General features: G+C 47.4%; 1 protein-coding gene, 1 long non-coding RNA gene and 1 pseudogene across 3 annotated transcripts; 1 reads left to right on the top strand and 2 right to left on the bottom strand.

Annotated features, from left to right (window-relative positions):
• Positions 1-436: 436 nt before the first annotated feature.
• LOC115275364 lies at positions 437-1293 on the bottom strand. The gene is made up of 2 exons (XR_003901508.1): positions 1138-1293; positions 437-648 (listed from the first exon to the last, which is right to left on the bottom strand). It is a non-coding gene; the product is annotated as an uncharacterized LOC115275364 (long non-coding RNA).
• TRAIP (TRAF interacting protein) lies at positions 1195-23276 on the top strand. Of its 2 annotated transcripts, XM_029917158.1 has the most exons (16): positions 1215-1526; positions 7702-7759; positions 8279-8362; positions 10410-10449; positions 11047-11174; positions 12401-12495; positions 12960-13073; positions 13799-13886; positions 14508-14597; positions 14977-15065; positions 18670-18825; positions 19851-19899; positions 20172-20321; positions 20435-20485; positions 20692-20819; positions 22920-23276. In XM_029917158.1, exons 1-15 carry the CDS (start codon positions 1279-1281, stop codon positions 20812-20814), a joined length of 1563 nt encoding a protein of 520 aa, XP_029773018.1. In that variant the 5' UTR covers positions 1215-1278; the 3' UTR covers positions 20815-20819; positions 22920-23276. The 2 variants fall into 2 exon arrangements, with proteins under 2 accessions (XP_029773019.1, XP_029773018.1); XM_029917159.1 differs by lacking the exon at positions 22920-23276 and having other exon boundaries at positions 1195-1526; positions 20692-21358.
• Positions 3076-3290, bottom strand: LOC115275363 (annotated as a pseudogene).
• Positions 23277-24139: the final 863 nt, after the last annotated feature.

Below are 24139 nucleotides of genomic sequence, written 5' to 3'. Positions count from 1 at the left end.
AGGGAAGAGGCTGGGAGCAGGTTCATAGGTATTGGTCTGTGCTCAGTGCCATGAGGATTGCTTGGGCTGAGAGTGCAGATCATTCTTTACCACTGTGTGTTCCTTGATGATGGTGGCGGGTCCTCTGGACTCTAGAAATCCTTATGGATGATGAGTCCTATTCTGGGCTTGTGCCAAGACCTCTGGGCTGCTGTTCTGACAAGTCCTGTTGAGCAAGAGCCCTTGTCTTGACTTAGACATACAACTGGAAGCCACCATGGGGCAGCCACCATAGGGAGAGAACTTCCCCATGGCCAAAGTGGGCTTCCCTGAGTTGGGGAGAGGGTGCAGGGTGGACATTGCACAAAGTTTCTGTGCTGTCGTTTGTGTTGATTCCTCACTGTGAACCACACCTGTGCTTTCCACATAGGCTCAAAGAACTTCACTCTGGGTCTACTTCAGGTGGAAAAACAGTTTCATATCATGGGGCTCTGCATAAGGTTTCTTTGGGGGAGAGGGTAGTAACACTGCTAAAAAACAAAAACAAAAACAAAAACAAAAAAAAACGAGTTAAGCATGAAAACTCCTAGGAAGATTTGTTTCAGCCCTGATTGCCAACGTGAATTCACCAGGGCTGCTGCTCTTTCTCAGGGAGGACTCCGAAGATAACTTCTCACATGTGGAAATCAGAAAAAGGGTTTGTTAGTCGCTGTTCTGTGAAGCATCTGGGCTTCTAAAATTCCAATCCTAGTACAGTTTGGAGGCATGCTATTGAGAGCTAAGAGCTAGTCAGGGTACTGGCCTTGCCATCTCCAAACTGAGGGATCATCATGGCTTGCTTGGATAAAGCCACAGTGAGCTTAGGACCTGTGTCCATCTTTCTAAGATCACACAGAGCCAAGGGCTGAGAGGGTGGGAATTACGGGGTTCCGGTGTGCGGTTGAGCACTGCCCAGAGCCCAGGGGACTGCTCTCCATCGTCCCATTCCCCTACAGCTTTGGTCTTCTCGCCACTCTCGAAGTGCAGAGAAGGCTGTCCTGAAAGAATAGGCCTGAGGAGCCATGTCTGGCGCTCCTCTCACCAGATCTGGCTTAGGGGCATAATGCCGTGTCTTGCTCCAGAAAGGGGCCCGGGCGACGGCGTGGCCACTGCAGGTACCTGCCAAATTTTTAACGGGAATCCCTGGTGTTACCGCTGACAGATCCAGATTCGCGCTCAGCCCCAGGATTCTCTACGGCCGTTAACCCCCGCCCCCCTACAGTTCGTCCAATCTGGACCCAAGCGTCAGGCTCCGCCTCCATGTTGCTCCTACTACTTCCGGTCCACTCCCGGAAGTCCCGCAGTGGAGCCAAATTTGAAGCCTGCAGAGAAGTGGGGGTGGGGGCGCGGTCGCGAAGCTGGAAGCTTCGCGGTTTTCTCGGCTGCCTGAGCCCCTTAGGACCAATCATCATGCCTATCCGTGCGCTGTGCACCATCTGCTCCGACTTCTTCGACCACTCCCGAGATGTGGCCGCCATCCACTGCGGCCACACCTTCCACCTACAGTGGTGAGTGAACGCTGGGTCGGGGCTCGGCGCTCGGCCTAGCATGGTACCGGACTGTGGGTTGTCGGGTCTCTGGGCGGAGCCCAAAGAAGTGATTAAGATGGAACTAGACGGAGCCTCCAGGTAGGTTCCTTACCTAGGCAGAGGCAGAGGCAGGGCAGGGCAGGCTTCCTAGAGGAGATAACAACTGAGCTGAGTCCAGGGACACAGAATTGGTTCAGTGCAGATAGAGAGGGAACTTCTCTGTCAGCTAGCAAAGAGATATAACCTCAAAACTATTAGTCTGGTCGGAGGTGAACTTTTGCCAAAATTTTAAAAATTATTTATTTATTTATTTATTTATTTATTTATTTTGAGAGAGAGAAAGCAAGCAGGAGATGGGTAGGAGAGAGAGACCCCCAAGCGGACTCCATGCTGTCAGCACAGAGCTGGTTTGCGGGTTTGACCTCATGAACCGTGTGGTCATGACCTTAGCTGAAATCAAGAGTGGACACAACCGACTGAGTAACCTAGGCGTTTGCCAAATTAATGAGCCCTTTTATTTGTTTGAGACGGCCTGATAGGCCTCTGGCTATCCAACTTGTTATGGTTTGCTTGATGGTTTGGAATTATTCTATTCAGAGTCATATCCTTGGTCAGACACCCCAAATTATTCACTGATACTAGGTAAACCAAGTTAACATTGAAGAGCAAGGAGGTGCTCCTTGATCAAGTCTTGCCGACCCTCTAGGACCATTCTGTTGAATGTGCAGCTGGTGAGGAAAGAGTTCCCCAGCAATGTGGACTGGCTGATTCAGAGCTCCTTTTTAAAAATTGAAATATAATTGATATACCATATTATGTACGTTTCAGGTGTACAACATTTGGATCCAACAATTGTATATAATACTTGATACTTACCACAATAATTGTAGTCACTGCCTTTCACCATATAACAGAACTAATGAGCATATTTCCTACATTGTACTTTTCATCTCCATGACTTATTTATTTTATGACTGGAAGTTTGTACCTCTTAATTTCACCCATCCCCACCACCCACCTTCCCTCTGGCAACCACCAGTTTGTTCATTGTATTTAAGAGTCTGTTTTTTTTGTTTGTTTTGTTCTTTATATTCCACATATAAGTGAAATCTCTGACTTATTTCACTTAGCATAATACCCTCTAGGTCCATTCATGTTGTCACCAATGGCAAAATCATATTCTTTTTTTATGGCTGAGTAATATTCCAGTGTGTGTGCAGGTGAGTTTGTGTGCATGTGCATATGTGCAGTGCATGCTACGTCTTCTTTGTTCATCTATCAATGGACGGTTGGGTTGCTTCCATACCTTGGCTATTGTAAAACTTTTTTTTTTTATTGTGGTAAATTATACATCACATAAGATTTCCCATTTCAACCGTTTTTTGACTATCATAAAAGTTTATTTAACAAAGAAGTTCAACATGAAAATGTACACGACCCAATTTTTCTATTATAGTAAAATGGACCCTTTGGAGAGGGACAAGTAGAAGAAGTTGATTTCTCTGGTGAACACAGCCATTGTTTATACTCATTCCAAGGCTTCTAAAATGCTTATACTATTCTCTCCTATTACCACCATTCCAGTATTGTTCTGATGCCTAATAGTTGTCATCTCACACATTTATCTATCACAAGATTCTTATAGGGATCAAATCCTTGCAGCATTCCTTGGACATATCTGCCACCATTTAATTTCAATGATAACTTCTTGTCCATAATTTTTTTTAATTTAGGAGAGTGAGCCTTGCTTGTGATGTTTAATTGGTAAACTCAAAAATGCCTTCCATTCTAACCATTTTTAACTGTACAGTTCACTGGCATTAAGTATATTCACAATGCTGTTTAACCAGTACCACTTTTTATTTCCAGAACTTTTCCATCATTCCAAACAGAAACACTGTACCAATTAAACAACAATTCTCCATTCCATGCCCCCCATAGCCCCTGGAAATGTTATTTTACTGTTTCCTTTTTCTTTTTTTTTTTTAAGTTTATTAATTTTAGGAAAGAGAGCAAGTGGGGGAGGGGCAGAGAGAGAGGGAGCAAGCAAGAATCCCAAGCAGGCTCTGTGCTGTCAGCGCAGACCCCCACATGGGGCTCCATCTCATGAACCATGAGATCATGACCTGAACTGATATCAAGAGTCAGAAGCTTAACCAGCTGAGCCACCCAGGCTCCCCTTTACTCTGTCTCCTTGAATTTTCCTATTCTAGATACCTCGTATGAGTGGAATCACACAATATTTGTTCTTTTCAGTTTTACTTACTTCACTAAGCATAATGTTTTCAAGGTTCATCCATGTTGTGGCATGTATCAGAATTTCATTCCTTTTATGATTAAATAATATTCAATTATATGGAAACACCACATTTTGTTTATCTCCTCATCTGTTAATGGACCTTGGGTTGTTTGCATGTTTTGGCTAGTATGAGTAATGCCACAATGAATTAGTCTAGAAGTATCTGTTCGAGTTCATGCTTTCATTTCTTTCGGGATAGACCCACTGGTGGAATGACTGGATCAAATGGTAATTCTATGTTTAATTTTTTGAGAAAGTGCTTTACTGTTTTCTAAATCAACTGCACCATTTTACGTTCCCACCAACAATGCACAAGGTCCCAATTTCTCCACATCCATATTAACTCTTGTTATTCTTGTTATTTTCTGTTTTTGTTTTGTTTTTCATAATAGTTCTCCTAATGGGTGTCTTTTTTTTTTTTAAGTGTGTGTGTTTATTGCTATCAATTTCCTACTTTGCATGCTTTCACTGTATTCCATAAGTTTTGGTATGTTGTGTTTTCATTTTCATTCATCTCAAGGTATTTTCTGATTTCCCTGTGGTTTCTTCTTTGAGCCATTGGTTGTTTAATGTGTGTTGTTTAACTTCCACATATTTGTGAATTTTCCATTTTTTTCCTGTTATTTATTTTTTGTTTTGTTCATTGTGATCAGAAAAGATACTTTGTGTAATTTCAATCTTTTAAAATTTACTAATACTTGGTTTTATGACCCAACGTATGGTCTATCCTGGAGAAATGTTTCACGTGCACTTGAGAAAAATGTGTATTCTGTTATTATTGGATGGAGTATTTGTCCATTAGATCTAGTTGGTTTATAGTGTTATTCAAGTCCTCTATTTCCTTATTCATTATCTAATTCACAATTAAAATTGTGGGGTATTGATTTCCCCAACTTTTATTGCAGAACTGTCTGTTGTTCTTAATTCTGCCTAGTTTTCTTTCACATATTTTTGGTCTTTGTTGTTAGGTTCATATATGTTTACTATTTATTTATTTATTTATTTATTTATTTTGAGAGAGAGAGAGAGAGAGAGAGAGAATATGGGAGCAGGGGAGCAGGGCAGAGAGGGTGGGAAAGAGAGAATCAAGCAGACTCTGCACTGCCAGTACTGAGCCCAACTTGGGGTTTTGTCTCACCAGCTGTGATATCATGACCTGAGCTGTAATCGAGAGTTGGAGGCTTAGTTAACTGAGCCACCCAGGTGCCCCTTTTAATTTATTTATTTTTGGCTTTGGTTTTTGTAACCTTTTCTGATTTAAAGTCTATTTTGTCTGACAGTAACATAGCCATCCAGCTCTCTTTTTGTTACCATTTTTACTTATCCAGTTTGAGAGTCATTATATTTCTTTAACTTATATAATAGTTTCTTTAATTAATTTTGGAAAGTTATCAGCCATTATAATTATCTTCATGTATCGCTTTTCCCCCTTGTCTCTTTTCATCGCATATTAGCTTCTGATTTCTGTTATAACAAATTACTACTAACTTAGTGCTTTAATAAAGCACAAATTTATTATATTGTAGTTCCAGGGGTCAGAAGTCCAAAATGGATTTACTGGGTTATAGTCAATGTGAGATTATACCTTTCTTGGCTATGGCTCTCTTCTCCATCTTCAAAGCCAGCAATGTTACATCTTCAGATCTCTTTGTATGACTCTGACAGTTAACTTAAGGACCCTTGTGATTATGTATGGCACCCCTGGATAATCTCCCCATCTCAAGATCCTTAATCAATCACATCTGCAAAATTACTCTCCTCATGTAAGGTAACATTCACAGGTTTGAGAAATTAGGGCATAGACTTCTTGGGGAAAGGGCATAATTCTACCTAATACTTTCTTTTGAAGCTCCTTATCATATGTATGCTGGATATTCTCACAGTATCTTCTACATCTTTTATAATCTTTTATGTATTTTTCTATCTTTAGGCTCCATGCTCAACGTGGAGCTTGAAGTCACGACCCCAAGACCAAGAGCTGCACACTCTACTGACTGAGCCATTCAGGCACCACTCTCATTTTTCCATCTTTTTAATTCTCTAACCTGTCTTTTCATTTTACTAATTCTTCAACTGTGCCCAAACTGCCATTAAACCGATCCATTTAGTTCTTGATTTTGGCCATTTTTTTGCTTTAGAATTTTTGTTTGGTTCTTATTAAATTCTGCCATGTCACCTTTTATTTTGTAGTTCTCTACTATTATTTTCTTTTTTCCCTTTTTTGTGGTTATTTATTTTTAATTAATTTATTTATTCTTGAGAGAATGAGAGAATCCCAAGCAGGCTCTGCATTGTCAGCGCAGAGCCTGATATGGGGCTCAGACCCATAAACCATGAGATCATGACCTGAGCTGAAATCAAGAGTCAGACACTTAACCAACTAAGCCATTCAGGTGCCCCTTTTTTCCTTAAAGAAAAATTTTTTTTAATGTTTATTTATTTTTGAGAGAGAGAGAGAGAGAGACAGAGCATGACCAGGGGAGGAGCAGAGAAGGAGACAGAATCTGAAGCAGGCTCCAGGCTCTGAGCTATCAGCACAGAGCCTGACATGGGGCTCAAACTCATGAACCGTGAGATCATAACCTGAAGTTGGATGCTTTACTGATTGAGCCACTCAGGTGCCCCCTTCTTTTTCTTTTTTAAACTAAACTCTATTCCCAACATGGGGCTCTCTAACTACAACCCCAAAATCAAGAATCACATGCTCTACCGACTGAGCCAGCCAGGGTCCCCTCTAATGATATTTTCAATTTTGATTTTTATTTCTTTAGTATAATGTGTCATTTTGTATCTGATAGTTCCCATATCTGAAGTCTTTGTGGATATGTTCTGGTTTGCACTTGTAATGCTCTTTTCTTTGTATGACTTTACTTGGAAAAAAACTGAAGCATTTACTTTATGTAAGTGGAGTCATACACAGTATACCTTTTTTTTGTATCTGGTTTCTCTTCAATGTTATGTATACGTGATTCATCTGTAATATTGTTCTTAATTGTAGACTCATTCATTGTCATTGCTGTATTGTAGTCCGTTGTGCCTGGCTAGCTTTGATTATATCTTGCACATAGTATATGAATTTTTTTTTTTTTAGAGAGAGTGCACGAGTTGGCAGGGAGAGAGACTCAAGCAGGCTCCACACTCACTGTGGAACCTGACATGGGCCTCGATCCCATGACCCCAGTATCATGACCTGAGCGGAAGTCAAGAGTCAGATGCTCATCCAACTGAGCCACCATGAGATCATGTACCCCTATGAAATGACACCCCTATGAAAAATTATTTCTAGAAAAACTTTGAGGCCTGGGATGATGGTATCATCTTCCAGAAAGATTTCTGTTTCTCCCTGTTCCCAGGCGGGAACATCTAGTAGGAAACTAATTACAAAGTTTAAGGCTTGAGATTTTGTTGGACCACTCAGATGATGAGAAGCTAGAAGGTATTTTACTTTTACCAGTACTCGCATTTACTTCTAGTTTACCCTTACTCTGAAAGTGTACCCCTTTGGAATCCCAGCTTAAAGTGGGATTATTAGAATTCCCATCTCTGAGGGATCCTGTGCCTTAAATGCTGCTCCCTAGTCCAAGGCTAGAATGTTGACAAAAGAGCAGCTGAGGGGTAAGGAGGGCCACACCAACAAGGCCAAAAAAGATAAAAAGGCCAACCGGTCAGAGTGCTTGTCCCAGTCAGGCCTTACAGGATGTGCTGTACTACCTGTGGTAACTGTTCTCCTATGTGGGCAGGCTCTGGGTCAAGAAAGAATAAGTCAGACCCTGTTGTGGTTGGAGTGGCTACCTGGCCTATATGTCTCTACCTAAGCAAGGGCTCATCAGTCTGCTTTTCTGCTTTTCATTCCAGCCTAATTCAGTGGTTTGAGACAGCACCAAGTCGGACCTGCCCACAGTGCCGAATCCAGGTGAGAGTGGTAAGGTGAAAACACCTCAGCTGAAGATACCTTTTCCTTGTCAGGGAGCAGAAATAAGGAAAGATCTCTGAAACTGAGCGATGTCTTAGACCTTTTTGGACCCTCATGGTTTGAGGCTGATTAAACCTTACTTGTGCTTTTGAGTGGCTCAGGAGGCCTGCTTATGCCCATGAGAAGCTGGCAGATGGACTCAGTTCCTGGGCCGGGCTTCATCTAGGTAGATCTGGCCTCCTTCTGTGCCTTTCCCCCTTACCTCAAAGCACTCAGAGCTGGGGTATCTTTTGAGCAGTTACCACATGAGTATGTGATGGCATGACTTTAGTAACCACCAAAGCAGTGGCACCAGTTTAGGGAAACTATAGGGTTACAGAGTTCATATGATTCCAAGGGAAGTGCTGTGAAAAACTGGGCCTGAGAATAGGCCTGGCTGCATGTTAGGTTGCATGTATATCCCTGTCCTTGCACGTGACCCAGCTATACACTCAAACTCTATCTTGTCCTTCCATCCAGGTTGGGAGAAGAGCCATTATCAATAAGCTGTTCTTTGACCTTGCCCAAGAGGAGGAAAGTGTCTTAGATGCAGAATTCTTAAAGGTACGTGGGATTTATGTCATTCTACTGAACCCCAAGCCCCCTGAGAATTTACTTTCTGCTCCCACCCAGAGTAGGTGCCTAGAGTGTCGCAATGGAGTCTGGAGGGAGATTTTACAGAGGTTTAAAGGCAGAGGGGAGAAGAGCAGAGGAAAAGTGATGATAAGACCCAGTCATTGGAGAAATATTCTGTTAGGAAAGAAGGGAGCCTCTTGACTGTGAACCTTCCCTTTGGGATTTCAGAGCAATTCCCATCAAAGGCCAGAGTATCTCTCCCAAGTTCCTCTCACCTTGTAGAGGTTCTACAGCCATCCTTCCCAGCCCACTTTGCTGTTTGGACAGATTAGGAAACTCCTCTAGTCCACACAGGGAAGATGTATGGGCCCACTATTCACAAACCTGGCTGTGCCCCAAAATTGTGAGAAAGCTTGGTATATGTCCAGGTGCCTGAGTCTTTTCCAGACCAAAAATAGAGGGCAGAACCCCTGGAATCAGGATGCGAGTTAGGGTAGAAACCCACACTGCAGGGGGGAATGGGTGGATTCCATCCTATACTTCCTCCCCTCAAGATTTAGCTTTCTTTGTGCACCAGGGGGCTAGATTGGCAGAAACCTCTCGAGGAAGTGGGATTGAAGTTTGCAACGAACCTGAACTCGGAGGGTTAAATTGCTGGGCCTCTGTCAGCCCAGGGTTCGTTTGGCCTTGGCCCCAGGCTACCGTGATGTCCTTGGAACCTGACTGCTTCAAGAACGAGAGCTTTTGTGCTTAAAGCTAACTTGTTCATCGTCATGGTAACTGCTCCTGGTTTTAAGCCGCATCCTCCCTGTGATAAAGACAACAAAGGCAGCTTGGTTTCTTTCTGGCTTTCAAAGCCAGATCTAGGAGAGAGAGAGACAGTGTCTTGAGTAGTCTGGAGCAAGGGCTTGGAAGGCACCCTGCCAGGTGTAAAAAAATATTACGGGGGGGGGGGGGTGGACTTAGGGGAGCTTTGGCTTGGTGTCTGTTCTCTTGCAGCCAGTGCATGCCCTTCTCTACCCAGCCACTTGCACTCTAGGCTGTTCTTCTCACAGTGACCAGCCCAACCACCAAAAGCTTTTGCTTTAGAGTCCCCGGAATCCTGGGTGGAGATTTTGACAGCAGGGGGCTTATCCACCCACTGGGGCTGGGCTTTAGTATTGGTCACATGCAAAATTGGGAGTCTTGTATTGACCTGGGAAAGGTGATCTGGAAGAAGATTTGCCTGGATTTCATCCAGCTACCATCCTGAACTGTTGGCCAAGCCTTTCAGTTCCACAGAGCCTGGTTTTCCTGCTTTTGCAGTAGGTACTTCTCTTGCCTACGGGGGTTATTGAGTGCTTTGAACTCCTGAATGGAAGCTGGGCTCAGTTCTACCCCAGCCTCTCAGTGGTTCTATGGCATTGGCTGTGTGACTTATGCACAGGCTTTGAGAGTTTCATTTGACCCTCAGAATAGACTGGTTAGAGCCTAGCATATGTGAGGTTTCATCCAGAGATACAAAGGTGTCCCAGCTCACCTACCTTATTAGGATTGGAAGATTCGTGGTACACGGAGCCAGCTTAGAGCTTGGAGAGAAGTAGACTGTAAAACAAGGGTAGAGGGAAGGAATGATGACCCAAGGTCCCTGGCCATCCCAACTGTGTCCTCAGTGAGTGCACTTGAAGCCCGGAGAGGGGAAGGGCCAGGCCAAGACAGGGCCAAGGAAATGATGGAAGCTTCTGCTGTGAGACTGATCACACAGGTCCAACTTCACTCCTGTTGCTCCTGTTCTGTATCCCTCCCTGTCCCAGGGTTCTCTACCCAAGATTATGTTCCTCCATCTCACCTACTCTTCAAAAAAGCATAGAGATAAAGCAAGATGTATCTCTACACTGTTGGCTTAGCTTCGCCATGACATACAGCAGGTTCTGTGCCTCCCTGAACCTACAGACTTCATTGTCCCCTCCTGGTTTTCCCTGCATGCCTTTTGAGGTGCTGTGTGGAAGCCAGCTATAATACCTTTCTGCTGCTTATTGTGGATATTGCCTTGCAGAATGAACTGGATAATATCAGAGCCCAGCTTTCCCAGAAAGGTGAGTTACTAGGAGATTGGGGGCCCTGGGAAGCCCCTGACCTAAGTGCTGGAGGGAGTGGCCCTGGGAGGAAGCCCTCCAGCCTTCTGGTGGAGCTAGGGGCTCTCCCTGCTTTGTATTCCAAGAGTTTTGCCAGGTCTTGTGATTGGCAGGAAAGGAGAGGAAAGGCAGGTGCCTAAAGCTGTCAACCTAGATTAGGTGGGCTTCTTCTCTTTGAGACTTCCTGTCCAGGACCCAGGCTGGGAGGGAGCTACCTAATGGGACAGAGTATTTGTAGTAGAGGGTTTGGCTGCTGAGTTTGGCTGGAAACCTGCTTGAGTTCTGAGATGATGAATTATACACTCATGGGAGTGGGGAGCAGTGAAATCTTTACTCAAGTAGTTCCAAACAGCAGAAAGAGGGTCTCATCCCCTGAATGAAGAAACTCTGGCTCAGCGTCCCTGGTTTGGTGCATGCCAGAGAGAGAAACAGGCCACCCAACTGCTGACCTGGGACTTGTTCCTTATCTGGCTCTGGGGTGGGGTGCTGGAGTCTAAGATCTTACGTTCTTATGCTGGTGGGTGAACAGGCTTCCCCCCACCCCCACCCTTCCTCCAGAGAAGGAGAAAAGGGATAGCCAGGTCATCATTGACACTCTGCGGGACACGTTGGAAGAACGCAACGCCACTGTGGAATCTCTGCAGAAGGCCTTAGACAGGGCCGAAATGCTATGCTCCACCCTCAAGGTTGGTCCCCAGGTTCTGTGGGCACAAGTTGGTTGGGAGACATGGCCTGATCCTGGGCTCATCACTCTGGGCTTAGCTTCTGGTTCTGCCTTTGTCATTACCTTCATTTATGCAATTGTAATATGGAGGCAAATCCCTTTTTTCCCAGGCCTCCTGTATTGCACCCATCTAGCCCATAAGCAAAGGGCCATATTGGGTGCACTCCTGGATTTTGTACTAGGTAGTTCAAACAGGTGAGTACTTCCCAGTGCTTTTTGGAGGGGCTGCTCAGCCAAGACCTCAGCGAGGCTGGACCTTGTTTCCAAAAGTGGTTTGTACTCCACTGATAAAGCCAGACTGAAGAACCTTCCATTAGCACTCTAGTCTTTGGCTGGGCTGCTCTCTGGAGCCAGATCAAACAGCATCCCAGGGAGGAGCAGGGGCCCTTTGAAGTAGGCTGTGCTGAGCTGACCAGGCAGATCAAAGCCTGCAGAGCAAGCAGCTCTAGACCCAGATGAATTTTGTATCAGCCTGGGTTGGTGAGCCTCTTGCTCTCTAAGGGGCATGAGGCGATTGATCTGAACCCACATTGATATGCTGGCCTCGTAGGAAGGAGCGGTCCTTGCTGGATGCCATTTGTAAGGGAAAGGGAGCCATCTTTGTGAACAGACAGGGCCCCAGGGTGTTCGTTGTCTCTGTTTCTGCTTGGTGGCTGGGCTGGATCACATGGCCTGGCCAGTGGGAGGGAAGGAGTGAATCAGTACCTAGCTGCAGAGCAGGAGTCTTTGATGGCATTCCCGGGTCAGATGGAGTGGTTTTGTGCTGAGGACAGCCTGGCCAGCAGCTCTTCTATCCTGGTAACTGTCCAGGGGTCTAGATGGTGGATGGTGAGGCCTAGATCTGTGTTTCTTCACCTTCCTATACAACATGCACCATGAGCCCTTAAGTCATAGGACCTTGGCAGCCAACAATGGGCCTATAGATGGTGGCAGTGGGATGTGCCTGTGGTAACATTTCAGGAGGAAGCAAGCAGGGAGGTGAGGAAATAGTTGAGCCTAGGGCCTCATAGCAGAAAAAGCACAGGCCAGAATGGGGCCCAGGTGGCTTCCTCCCTGGGGGCTGGGGACACATGGTTATTAGCATTTTGAAAAGGAGACGGTTCTAGAGTAGAGTTCTCCTGATGACTTTAGCCGAGATCCCGGGGATTGTCCAAGTAACAGGTTTGTGTGGGTGTGTCTGCCCTTCAGAAGCAGATGAAGTACTTGGAGCAGCAGCAGGTCGAGACCAAACAAGCACAGGAGGAGGCTCGCCGGCTCAGGAGCAAGATGAAGACCATGGAGCGGTGAGCTTGTAGCTGGGGACTGCCCTCTGCCCTTTCTCCTATGGCTCTCAGGACTACAGGGGGTTGGGTCACCTCTGTGGTTCAAATCTCCATAGGCCACATGGAGCTCGGGCCAGCTGGGTATGGGCACAGGTCTCCTTACTCAACCTCTGCTTCCCATGGGGGCCCTTGCCTCACTCCTCCCTGTTCCTGTTGCCTGTGGCCTGATGACCTGGCAGGCCAAAAACCTTTCTCTAAGGATCCCTGACCTTGAGGACCTGTCAGCACCCATTCTTCCCCAGCAGCATCCCTGCAGCTGTGTTCAGCTCTGCTGTGGGCCCTTTCTTTGGGTAGACCCGTCTGCTAGAGCATGCTGGCAGCCCAGGCTGTCACCATAGCAACAGCAGCAAAGGGAAGCAGAGCTGTACTGGGTACCTACCCATCAGCCTCCAGATTTTAAATGCCGTGGGCTGGTTGTTTTTCAGGATTGAGCTCCTACTCCAGAGCCAGCGACCTGAGGTGGAGGAGATGATCCGAGACATAGGTGTGGGACAGTCAGCAGTGGAGCAGCTGGCTGTGTACTGCGTGTCCCTCAAAAAGTGTGTACTCTGCCCCTCTGACCCAGCCCAGGAGCTAAGCCATGGCATCTAATCCGTCTGCTGTCCATCTCTTGCAAAGCAGAGCAGGCAGAGTTAAGGGGCAAGCTCAGGAGCTACACTGCCTCAGTTTGTAGCCTGACCCCACTTCTCACAATGTGGCCAGGAGCCAGTTTCTTAGCCTCTGACCCACAGCTTTCTGAATCAAGATAGTAATAACTTGCCTCATAGGGTTATTGAGAGAATGAGTGGGAATTAGAAGTGTTATTTCTAAGAGGCTCGGTACCACTCTCTGAGCTATGTAAGCCCCATCATGATAAAGGGAGCCTGTTTCCCACCAGCACTTACTGATTCTACCTGATTTGCATCAGAAACTTGGCTCAGATGCTCCACTGTTGTGGAGGTAAGGTTGGGGGAAAGGGGCAGCTTGGCTGACAGGCACGGAGGATCCCAGATATCCCGTGAGGGCCAGATGAGTAGGGAACCTCTTTGTGAGGCCTTAATGAGGGCAGGGCTTCCTGTGCACCCTCTCAAATCACCAGTGTCTGCACAACAGGCAGGGGACAGAACTCCCCAGCTCTCCTTGCAGGACCCTCCACAACACCACCCTGTTGTGCTCAGGTGCTGGCGGAGGGGACAGCCTAAGCTTTGTGTTTGCTTGATGCTATGGCTCAGTCTGACCAGCAGGGTGTCCTATTCTGACATCTCTTTCTCTGTCCCCTTTGTAGAGAGTATGAGAATCTGAAAGAGGTACGGAAGACCTCAGGGGAGCTGGCTGACAAGCTGAAAAAGGACTTATTTTCTTCCAAAAGCAAGGTAACAGTGGGGAACAGAAAATGAGGGGAGAGGTGGCTGTCCTTTTGTCATGCCCGTTCTGTCTCCTGAGCAAAGCCATGGGGCCTGATGGCACGGCGGACTTCATGGGGCTGTTAGGTGATTCACAGAGATTGGCTACCAGGCCATGCTGGGCTTTGTCTCTGGCTCTGTGGCTTGTCCACTGAGGGTGGCGGGTCATGCAGGCATCTCTCCTAATACGTGCACGCTTATGCTCCCCTCTATTCTTCCTGGTTCCTGGACACCTCTCAGCTGGCTGGAGAGCACAGATCCCAAAGGTAACAGTGTCAGAGGCCTGTATTTGTTCCAGGCCCAGAGTAGGAGGAACCTACGTGGAACCTGGTTCAGTCAGCACAGCTGTTTTTTTTCTGAGCCCAATGCATCTATGGGCTGTTGGGCACAGAATGAAGCCCTTGTTCCTGGGCAGCTCCAGATGGACATTGATGGATTAAAGCCCTGCCTCACAAAGCCAGGGTCTTCCTGTGTGTCCTCAGACTCTTCTGGACCCTGGGCTCCTGTGAGCATGCACTGGGCAGCAGCAGGTGGGGGCAGAGCACACAGCCACCTGTTGGCTTGTCCTTTACTCCCTACACTTTCTTACAGCTACAGACAGTCTACTCTGAACTAGACCAGACAAGGTTGGAGCTGAGGTCAGCACAGAAGGATTTACAGAATGCTGACAAGGAAATTGTGGTAAGGGACATCTCTGGCCAGATGGGAATAAGGAATATTTTGTGTGTCCTCCAAGAGCCTGGGAACCTGTGCCCCCAGTCAGTGGCAGTGGTTCTGGGTCCCCTTTATCCTGCTGGGTCAGAGTGAGTCAGGATGTGCATCTTGGCCCTGAGTTGGAGCCTGGGCCTGCTCCGTAGGGCACAGACAACACCCAGGGTCCCAGAGGAGAGGCTTCCCCAGAGAGAGGTTCTGAGGTTGGGTAGTCCTGGCCTCCTGAGCCTGATGTTGGGGTTTCAGGCCTTGGGCTGTTTCCAGCAGGCATGTTGCTCATGTCCTTGGCAGTCTCTCGAAACTTGCTGCCTCAGCCTTCCTTTCACACTCTTCTTTTTCCTTTCCCAAGAGCCTGAAAAAAAAGCTAACAATGCTGCAGGAAACCCTGAACCTGCCACCAGTGGACAGTGAGACTGTCAACCGCCTGGTTTTAGAGAGGTTTGTTGACGTTCTGGGGTGGTGCAGGGGTCATAAGCTGGAAGAACTCCCTGGTAAGGGTCTTTATTACTCGCGGCTTTGGTCAGTGGGTGGTCCATGTGGACCTGTAAGCTGTGGGTCTCTTGGCCTGGGGCACAGCCAAGATTTAATTGGAAAACAGCTTTGAGGCAAGTTCTGGGCTCTGATGAGAGACCAGGGTAGGCCATAGAGGATCTAGGGATGGGCAGAGAAGGGGAAGGAGCATGGGCTGTCTTCAGGAATCCTGTTTATGGAATACTTACTAAATTCATCTGTCCACCCCAGATTCTGAAACAAACACAAAACCAGTTACCAAAATAATTCCCCTGTGGTCTCTGGAATGTGTGCATTAAAGCTTCCAGCAGAGGGAGCCAGGAGGCAGAGGGATGGGTGTCCCTGCCAGGACTGGCTGCCCATTCCTCCTGGGTGTTTCACAGAAGCAAACTGGGTGAGAAAATCAGGGCTGTCCTATTTAGCTGCCCAGCTGATGGCCAGTGACCCAGCCTTTTATTTGAGCCACTTTTCAATGTCCTTTGGAAAATCATTATGTTCCTTCCCCATATTAAATGAGTTGCTGGAGTCAGCTCATCTAACCTCTGGGGTGCTTCCTGGTCCTACCCCTTGCCACCACCTCCATGTGAGGATTGTGACCCGTCTTCCTGCTCCTCTTGTCTGCCCAGCTAATCAGCCCCTGGGTATCATGTCATTCTTCCCCCATCAAACACTCCCAGACCTCTTTGCACTATGCCAAGGCACTCTGAGAGCCAGCTTGGAAGCTATAGTAGATCTTAGGCTTCAGCCAAATAATACTGTCAAACCCAGCAAAATATCCCTTGCCTTCCCATATCTGGGCCTCTCTGTATATCAGCTCATGTCCACACTGATTCCATACAGAATCACCTGATGGCTTTATGGCAGCAAAGGGTCAGTTGCCCTGCTTCCCTGGCCCCTTCAGCAGGAGTAAGCACATCCTCCTCTGCACAGGTAGAATCTATTTAGATGCTGTGTCAGGTGGCATGGGGCCACAGAGGTGCTCTAGAGTCTTGCTGGAGCCTGGGCCACCTAATACATACATACACGCTGTGAGTAGACCAGGAGCCACATCTTAATCTGTATCCCTCACCACCAGCCTCCTTACATGCACCATCTTTTCCCTATACCATAGCATCTACACGGAGGAGTGGGTGCCAACAAGCAACAGCAACATCTTCCTCTCATTCTCTTTGGACATTTAGATCTTCAACCTGTCCTTTCTTATCTCATACCCTCCCATGTCTCTTTATGGAGCCAGAGCTGCCTGCCCACCCCAGTCTTGGTTGGACTGAGACATGGCTGTGGGGGTGTGATGGGCACATGACTGTCTGTGAGGTCCAGTGTGTGGCTGATTTTGGTGAAGTAGTTTCCGTGTCTGGTCCTTCCTCCATACTCCACCCTCAGAGCCCTTTGGCCGTGCCAGCTTGGAAGCCCCAGGTAGCTCAAGGGCCCTGCCAGGAACTTGACTCTTAGGGGAGCTGATAGTCTCAAAGACCATCTCATGTGGTCAAACATTTAGAACTTAAGCTTCCTCAAGGCAGAAAGTAAAAATCCTTCTGCTAGGGTGTCACCCAGTGTTGCTATCTACGAGCTCCACAGTGCTTCCTCCACTTTCCATTCCACGGTCCTCAGGGTGTTTCTACATGCTTGTCCTCTGTGTCCAGCATCCACAGTAAGGGATGCCTCCAAGCTCCCAGAGACCCGCTTTTGCTTACTTTCTTCACCACTCCAGGCTGGAGTGAGGCCTAGACTTCTATAACAGGTTCTTACTGACTGCATGCTGCATGTCAGGCCCTCTCGGTTCTCTGGGAGCTTGTGTTCTGGTGGGATAGACAAGCTGGGAGGTTAGATGACTAAGCCCCAACCCACCCCCGCCCCCTCCGGCCACCCAGCAGGACAGGCCAAATCCCATGGCAAGAAAAGTAGCACTTGTGTCATTTGTGTCTAGAAACTTCAGTGAGGGGTGAGCCCTGGCTCTCAGGGATGAGGCACACAGGAGCCACCAGGACATGCAGCTCAGGCTGATAGGGCATTGTCACTTGACAGCAGAGAGCAGGGTGTGCTTAGGTTTGTTTGCCCTCTGGGGTGGTAGATAGTAGCAGAGGACTTGCTGGGGTTGCTAGATAGTAGCAGAATAACAGATACTACAAAAACGTTGGCATGAGTGCTCTGGCTGCTGCTTTATGCTGTGGTTCTCAGTGGGAGAAGCAAAGCAACGAGGATGGCATTGGTTTGAGGTGCATTTGCACAACCTTTGTTTTCACTTATAGGCAAGAAAGGGGCGAGCGTCCAGGGACCTGGATGCTTACCCATCCAAATCAGTGCAGGCAGTGCCCTTTTCTCTGATCCGCATGCCCCAGTGGGCTCCTTGCCAGTGACTAATTCCTTCACGATGCATCCCCCTGTCCTTGAGCAGTGGGCATAGGGCTTTGGGCAGCCCTAAAAAGGTTTCTTCCTAAGGGAAGGAAATAGGGATGTTCTTGGGGATGTCCTGCTATTCCCCAGAGTTTTCTGACCACAGGAGCTAGGGATCCCACCAGGCCTGGATGGGCTAGAAAAATCCTGTTGGCTGCAATTTTCTTTTTTTCTTTTTCTCTCTCTTTTTTTTAAGTTTATTCATTTACTTTGGGAGAGAGAGAGAGAGAGCAAGTGAGCGAGCAGGAGGGGCAGATAGAAGCGGGGAGAGAGAGAATCACACACAGGCACCACACTGTCAGCACAGAGCCTAATGTGGGGTTTGAACTCATGAACTGTGAGATCATGACCTGAGCGAAAACCAAAAGTCACTTAACTGACTGAGCCACCCAAGCACCCTAGAGTTTTGTATTACTTTTTATTATTTTATTTTATTTTTTAGAGAGAGAAGGAATACACAAGTTGTGGAGAGGGGCACAGGGAGAGAGAGACAGAGAGAGACAAAGACAGAGAATCTTAAGCAACCTCCTTGCACAGCACGGACCCAACACAGGTCTCGATCCCATACCCTGGGATCATGACCTGAGCCAAAATCAAGAGTTGGATGTTCAACCAACTGAGCCACACAGGTGCCCCTCATTTTACTTTATAAATGCAACAAAGGAGCATTTCCCCATGTTACTTAGCTTACTTTCCAGAAACACTACTGTAATCCCTATATCATAGTCAAGCTATAAAAGTGCCAGCCCCATAGGGGAGTCATTTTGACCATTTCCAATATTGGGCCATGCGCCATCTACATCAATCTGTGATTACATCTCTGGCCCCTTACACTGCATTGTGAAAAATGAGGCTGTTTGGTCAAAAGGCAGTAACCTTTTATTTGTATGCTTGGCTTTTGTGTGTGGTTTTGCTTGCTTCCTTCCATGTCTTGAAGACTTTCACTGGTCCCACCACCATGTCAAGCACTAAGCCAAGTGGTTTTCCTCTGTAGAGATTCAGGCTTCCTTGCAGGGTGGCCCTGAGCCATATGTGAGCTCCAGACCCCTGGGACCGAGCCACCCCTGATGCTTCAGGGGCTGTTATCCTTCTGGATTGCCACAGTGGTCCAGAGTAACCGGGCCATCTCTGTCTGTAGCCCAGCTCCTTTGGAAATGCTGAACCCAAAGCTTCGCCAGCCAGCCCTTGATGATGATATTGACTTCAATGCCACCTTTGATGTGGACACCCCTCCAGCCCAGCCTTCCAGCATCCAGCATGGCCGTGCCAAGAAGCCCTGCCAAGAGATAACACAGTAAGTGGTAGTGCCTGGCCTCATCCACAGCCTGGAGGAAGGATGACCAAGAGGTCTCTGCAGGCCCTGTTCTGGTTGCTCTGAGGGGCTGACAGGGCAGTGAGGGTCACCTGGCGTTGACTATTTGGTTCTAGCCACCTCTTCTTCCTTTTCCTGAGAACTCTGTGCAAAGCCCCTCTCTTGCTTCTTTTAGTCATCACTATCACCCTTCAAGCAAAGGTGCTGGGATGTGAGTTGGAGAGCACACAAGTGTCCCAGGGTTGATGGTGTTGGGGTATGTGTGTACTCCCCATACCTTGATTGCCTGCCCACCAGAGTCCTGGCCAGGGACTCTGGAGTTCTCCTTCCATTGTGTGCCTCTCAGGCTCATGCTTAAGGACCATCTCAAATCATGGTGCCCAGGGCTCTGCCATCTAAGGGGGTAGCCCACAGGGGCAGACTTGAGAAGCTGTGGGGAGCTATAGTGGGATGGACAGGACCTGCACTAGGGACAGCAGGCCTGGGAATAGGGAGCTTGTCTCCTGGGCCACACAGGCCAAGTATAGTTCATCAGGGAAACAAGAACTACTCCCCTACATACGTGTAGGTATACATTGCTCAGGTGAGGGGGTCAAGGGCTGAGCAGTTCCCTCTTAATCAGAAACTCCAGACATGAGAGAAAGACATGACTGGCTTTCCCCTATGGTTGGTGAATCAGCTGGGCCTCAGCCACACATAGAGTCCAGGACATAGTAAGGCACTTGAGGCCTTGGGGAGGATTGGAATTGGCTTGGCCTCGAATGGAAGCCAATTTGAAAATTGAAAAATGATCCAACTTCCCCTTCCTCCTCCACTCTGGCAGCTGTAACTGACAGTTGTTCACAGACCTGCGCTCAGGGTGGGGGTCACTGATACTGTGGCCCAGAATACAGCCATTACAGCAGCAGTGCCACATGGTGGCTCCCCAAGGGCCATGTACTGAGCCTGGCTCACCCGGCCCTGTGTCTTGCTCACCTGCCTCTTGTCTTTGTGTCTCGCTCTCACAGCTCTCCTGTTCAGGACATCCCCAAGAAGATGCCCAAAGGCCCCAAGCAGGTAAGGCTTCCCTGAAGAGGTCAGGCAGTCCCCATCCAACCCTTGCCAGGACTGAGTGAAGCTGGACTTCTGAGCGGGCAGGGTGTTGCCAGAGGCCTCTCACTCCTCATCTGGGACTAAGACATTATAGAGCCACCCTGGGAACTCTACTCATTATCTTACCTGCCTCCTGGTGAAGGATCAGAGATCCTGGTCCTGCTCCAACACCCCTACAGCCCCCTCCTTTGCTGCTATCTCTCTCATCAAGTCTGGTTTTGGGGTCTCCCGGTTAGGAGTCCCAGCTCTCGCTGGGTGGTCAGCGCTATGTGGGAGAGCCAGATGAGGAGCTGGCTAGTGCCTTTCCTGTCTTCATCCGGAATGCCGTTCTGGGCCAGAAACAGCCCAAGACAGCCAAAACAGGGCCCCATCACAGCACAGATGCCGTGAGTATGGCTTCCCACAAGCAGCAAGTACCAGCCCTCAGGGGTGGTGGAGGGCAGGTGGCCAGCTCCCTACCTTCTTAACCTGGTCCACTCACGTCTTCCTTCTGCTTTAGGTAAGGACCGGCTTCGATGGGCTTGGTGGTCGGACAAAATTCATCCAACCTGTATCCTTGTTCTGTGGCATTGGCCTGAGCTGAGCTACCCACACTATTCCTCAGCTGTACCTTTAGACCCAAGCCTGGCAGTGGCTGCAGCCTAAGGGCCTGCTCAGCCTTGTTCAGTATAGCTGAGCTGCCCACCCCAAGTCTGAGCCTTTGCCACCCTGCATTCCAGTCTCTTCTTTAGGCTTCTTCCTTGACATTTTCTTCAGACTGACATGACTATGATCCGCCCACTGCCTGTTAAGCCCTGGCCCAAGGCTAACCAGAGAGTCAGGACAAGATCACCGCTCTCTCCCTCCCAGGCCAGGATGGACAACTTCCTTTGGAAGTGAGAACAGTGAGTCTGATCAGTGACCAGATATATGCCATCTCATAGGCCAGGACTGCCTCAGCAGGAGGTTTTTGGGGGCATGGCCCCTCTTCCAGCCAGAGGATGGAACCAGCTGTGAGGATGAGGGTAGACAAAAAGATGGAGGTGAGGGTGAGGCCCAGGACTGTGCTTTTCTGAATTACCTTGCCTACCCCCCACCATACTGGGTCTACCATACTGTGTCTACCATACTGGGTCTCCTGTACTGGGCCTATGTGTGACTGCTGATGTGAGACCAGCATCACGTGCTCTTTGTTCAAGGCTCTTGTTCATAGCCAGATGTAGCTGAGCTGCTTCTGGTTCTCCAGATTGGTGTCTTTTGCTGACTGTGTGGACCAAAGTGCTTGAGGCTTCTCAGGCAATTTCAGCCTGCCCACACTTCTGCCAGTTTCTGACTTGCTGCTAGGCATGGCCAGAGGCAGGCAGGGTCAGGAATGAGGGCATGGTGGTGGGGAGAGGATCAGGGAGAAGATTTCTATGTAAAATAAAAATGATAGAACCCTTTCTTTCTGGCTCTGGGAGTGTAAATTTGCACCCAACACTTTATTTTTTTTTCCTTTTTTTAAATTATTATTTTTAAATAGTTTATTGTCAAATTGATTTCCATACAACACCCAGTGCTCTCCCCCACAAGTGTCCTCCTCCATCACCACCACCTCTTTTCCCCCCTCCCCCTTCCCCTTCAACCCTCAGTTCGTTTTAGTATTCAGTAGCCTCTCAATTTTTGCGTCCCTCTCGCACCCAACACTTTAGAAAAGCATTTTGCATAATTTTCTAAAGTGGGACCTTGACCTTGACTCAGACTGAGAAATCCTATCCTTAGGCATGTGTCCCCTCATAGGATACAGGGAGACTCCGGCAGGAATGCTATCGCTGCAGTTTTGTCCACAGCCTCTAAACTGAGCAGAGCCCAAATCCCATAGCAGGAAAGCAAATGGGTAAACAGGTATAGCCATACAGGGAACTCACAGCAAGCAAGACAAATAATCAGTGACCTTTGGGTCTTAACTTCAAGAGCACTTTCTCCTAGAAGACTTCCTTTCTTGACCTCCAGCTTGGGTGAGGCCTCCTAAACTTCCTCTCTCCTGCACCAGAATTCGTCTCTGCTGCAGAGCCCAGCATGGGCCTGGCACGGGGAATGGGGGTGAGCGCCCTCGTGTTTCAGGCTGAGCATGCCCAGCTGCCCCCAATACATCCGGAGGAGTGAGCCTCATGGGGAGGAAGTAATGCTGTTGGTTATGAGATCTGGACTCCTTTGCTGCTGCCTTGAACCAAGGAGGTCTGGTGAGGGGAAGTACAGCATCAAGTTAAGGGTGCAGTCAGCCTGGCCAATTGCCATCCTTACCACCTAAGTGATCTTAGGCAAATTACGCAGCCTTTCTGTGTCCAGTTTCTTTAAAGTGGGGATAATCACTAAACTCCTGGCTGTGGGAACCTAATGAGCCAGCATTACAGGTTAGGAACTTATGACCCCTAAGGCAAATAAGTTAGACACAAAAGACAAATAGTGTATGATTCCACTCAAATGAGGTATCTAGAATAGACAAATTCATAGAGGCAGAAGTAGAATATAATAGAGGTTACCAGGAGAAAATGGAATTGTTGCTTAATGGCTATAGAGTTTTTGTCTGGGATGATTTCTTTTCTCTTGACATAAACTCTTTTCCCTCCTGTATAAAAAATTCCAGTAGAGTTAATATACAATGTTATGTTAGTTTCAGATGTACAATGTAGTGATTCAATACTTCTATACATTACTCAGTGCTCACCACAATAAGGGTACTCCTGATTCCCTTCACCTACTTCACCCATCCCCCCTCTGCCTGGGGTGATTTTAACGTTTTAGAAATTGGGGTCGTTGGCTAACTCAGTTGATAGAACATGTGACTCCTGATCTTGGGGTGATGTGTTTGAGCCCCACGTTGGGTATAGAGATTACTTAAAAATAAAATCTTAAAAAAATAAAATTGTTGAAATCGCTGTGATGGTTACAAAGCAATAATAAAACAACTCTGACAGACCTAAATGCAAATAGCTGGAAAAAGCAATTGTCATCAACTATTTCAGAACCCAAGTACCTGATCAGACAACAACGAAAGTAGTTGATGAAGGAAGAGCTGGACTTGAACCAGGCGCCAACCCTCATCCCTCGGATATGGGGACAGCAGCTCCAGTTCCAAAAGCGGCTGACTGATTTCAGGGCGACAGTGGATCTGATGCTGTCTCCAGGTAGTTTCAGAATTGAGTTGAATTATAGGACTCCCAGTTAGTGCTGGAGAACTGCTTGGTGGCGTGGAATAAACGCACACATTGGAATTGGTGTCAGAATCCTAAAGAACATTATAGAGAAAACCAAGAGCTGCTTCTCTGAAAAGGTCAACAAAATTGGCAAACTTTTAAATAAATTGACTAAGAGAAAAATGACGAATTATCAAAACCAGAAATGAAAATGGGGACGTTGTTACCAATTTTACAGAAATAGAAAGGATTATAGAATATTGTGAGCAACTGTAACCAACAAATTGGATAGCCTAATTAAAATGTATGCATTTCTAGAAACACAGAAACCAACAAAACTGACTCAAAGAAGAGAAAGAAAACGTGAATAGGCCTACAACTAGTAAGGGGATTGAATCAGTATTCAACAAACTCCCAGGGTGCCTGCTTGGCTCAGTTGGTTAAATCCTGGGCTCTTGATTTCGGCTCAGTAATTAGCCCCCGGCGTCATAGGATGGAGCCCCACATCGGGCTCTGCACTGAGCATGGAGCCTACTTTAAGATCCTCTCTCTCCCTCTGCCCTTCATCCCCCCATTCACACATTCTCTCTCTCTCTCAAAATAAATTAATCTTTAAAAAAAGAAAGAAAAGCCTAGGACCACATAACTTCACTGGTGTTTCTACAAAACATTAAAAAAAAAAAAAAAAGACTGGGGTGCCCGGCTGGCTCCGTGGGTTAAGTGTCCAACTCTTGATTTCAGCTCAGGTGGTGGTACAACAGTTTGTAGGATGGAGCCCAGCTCTGGGCTCTGTGCTGCAGCATGGAGCCTGCTTGCAATTCTCTCTCTCCTCTCTCTCTCTCTCTCTCTCTCTCTCTCTCTCTCTCTCTCTCTCTCTCTCTCTCTCTCTTTCCCTCTCTCTTTCCCTCTCCCCCTCTCTCTCTCTCACAAAACAAACATTTTTTAAAATTAGAATTTAAAAAGGACTAAAAATTGTTTTTTTAAAGGACACACCAAAAGACACTATCTGCATAGTAAAAAGGCAACCACAGAAGGGAGAAAGTATTTTC

Source organism: Suricata suricatta, chromosome 12, assembly GCF_006229205.1.
Source record: "Suricata suricatta isolate VVHF042 chromosome 12, meerkat_22Aug2017_6uvM2_HiC, whole genome shotgun sequence".
Lineage (NCBI taxonomy): Eukaryota > Metazoa > Chordata > Mammalia > Carnivora > Herpestidae > Suricata > Suricata suricatta.
The sequence above is the reverse complement of the archived record's forward strand: the minus strand, read 5'-3'. Positions and strand labels throughout refer to the sequence as shown.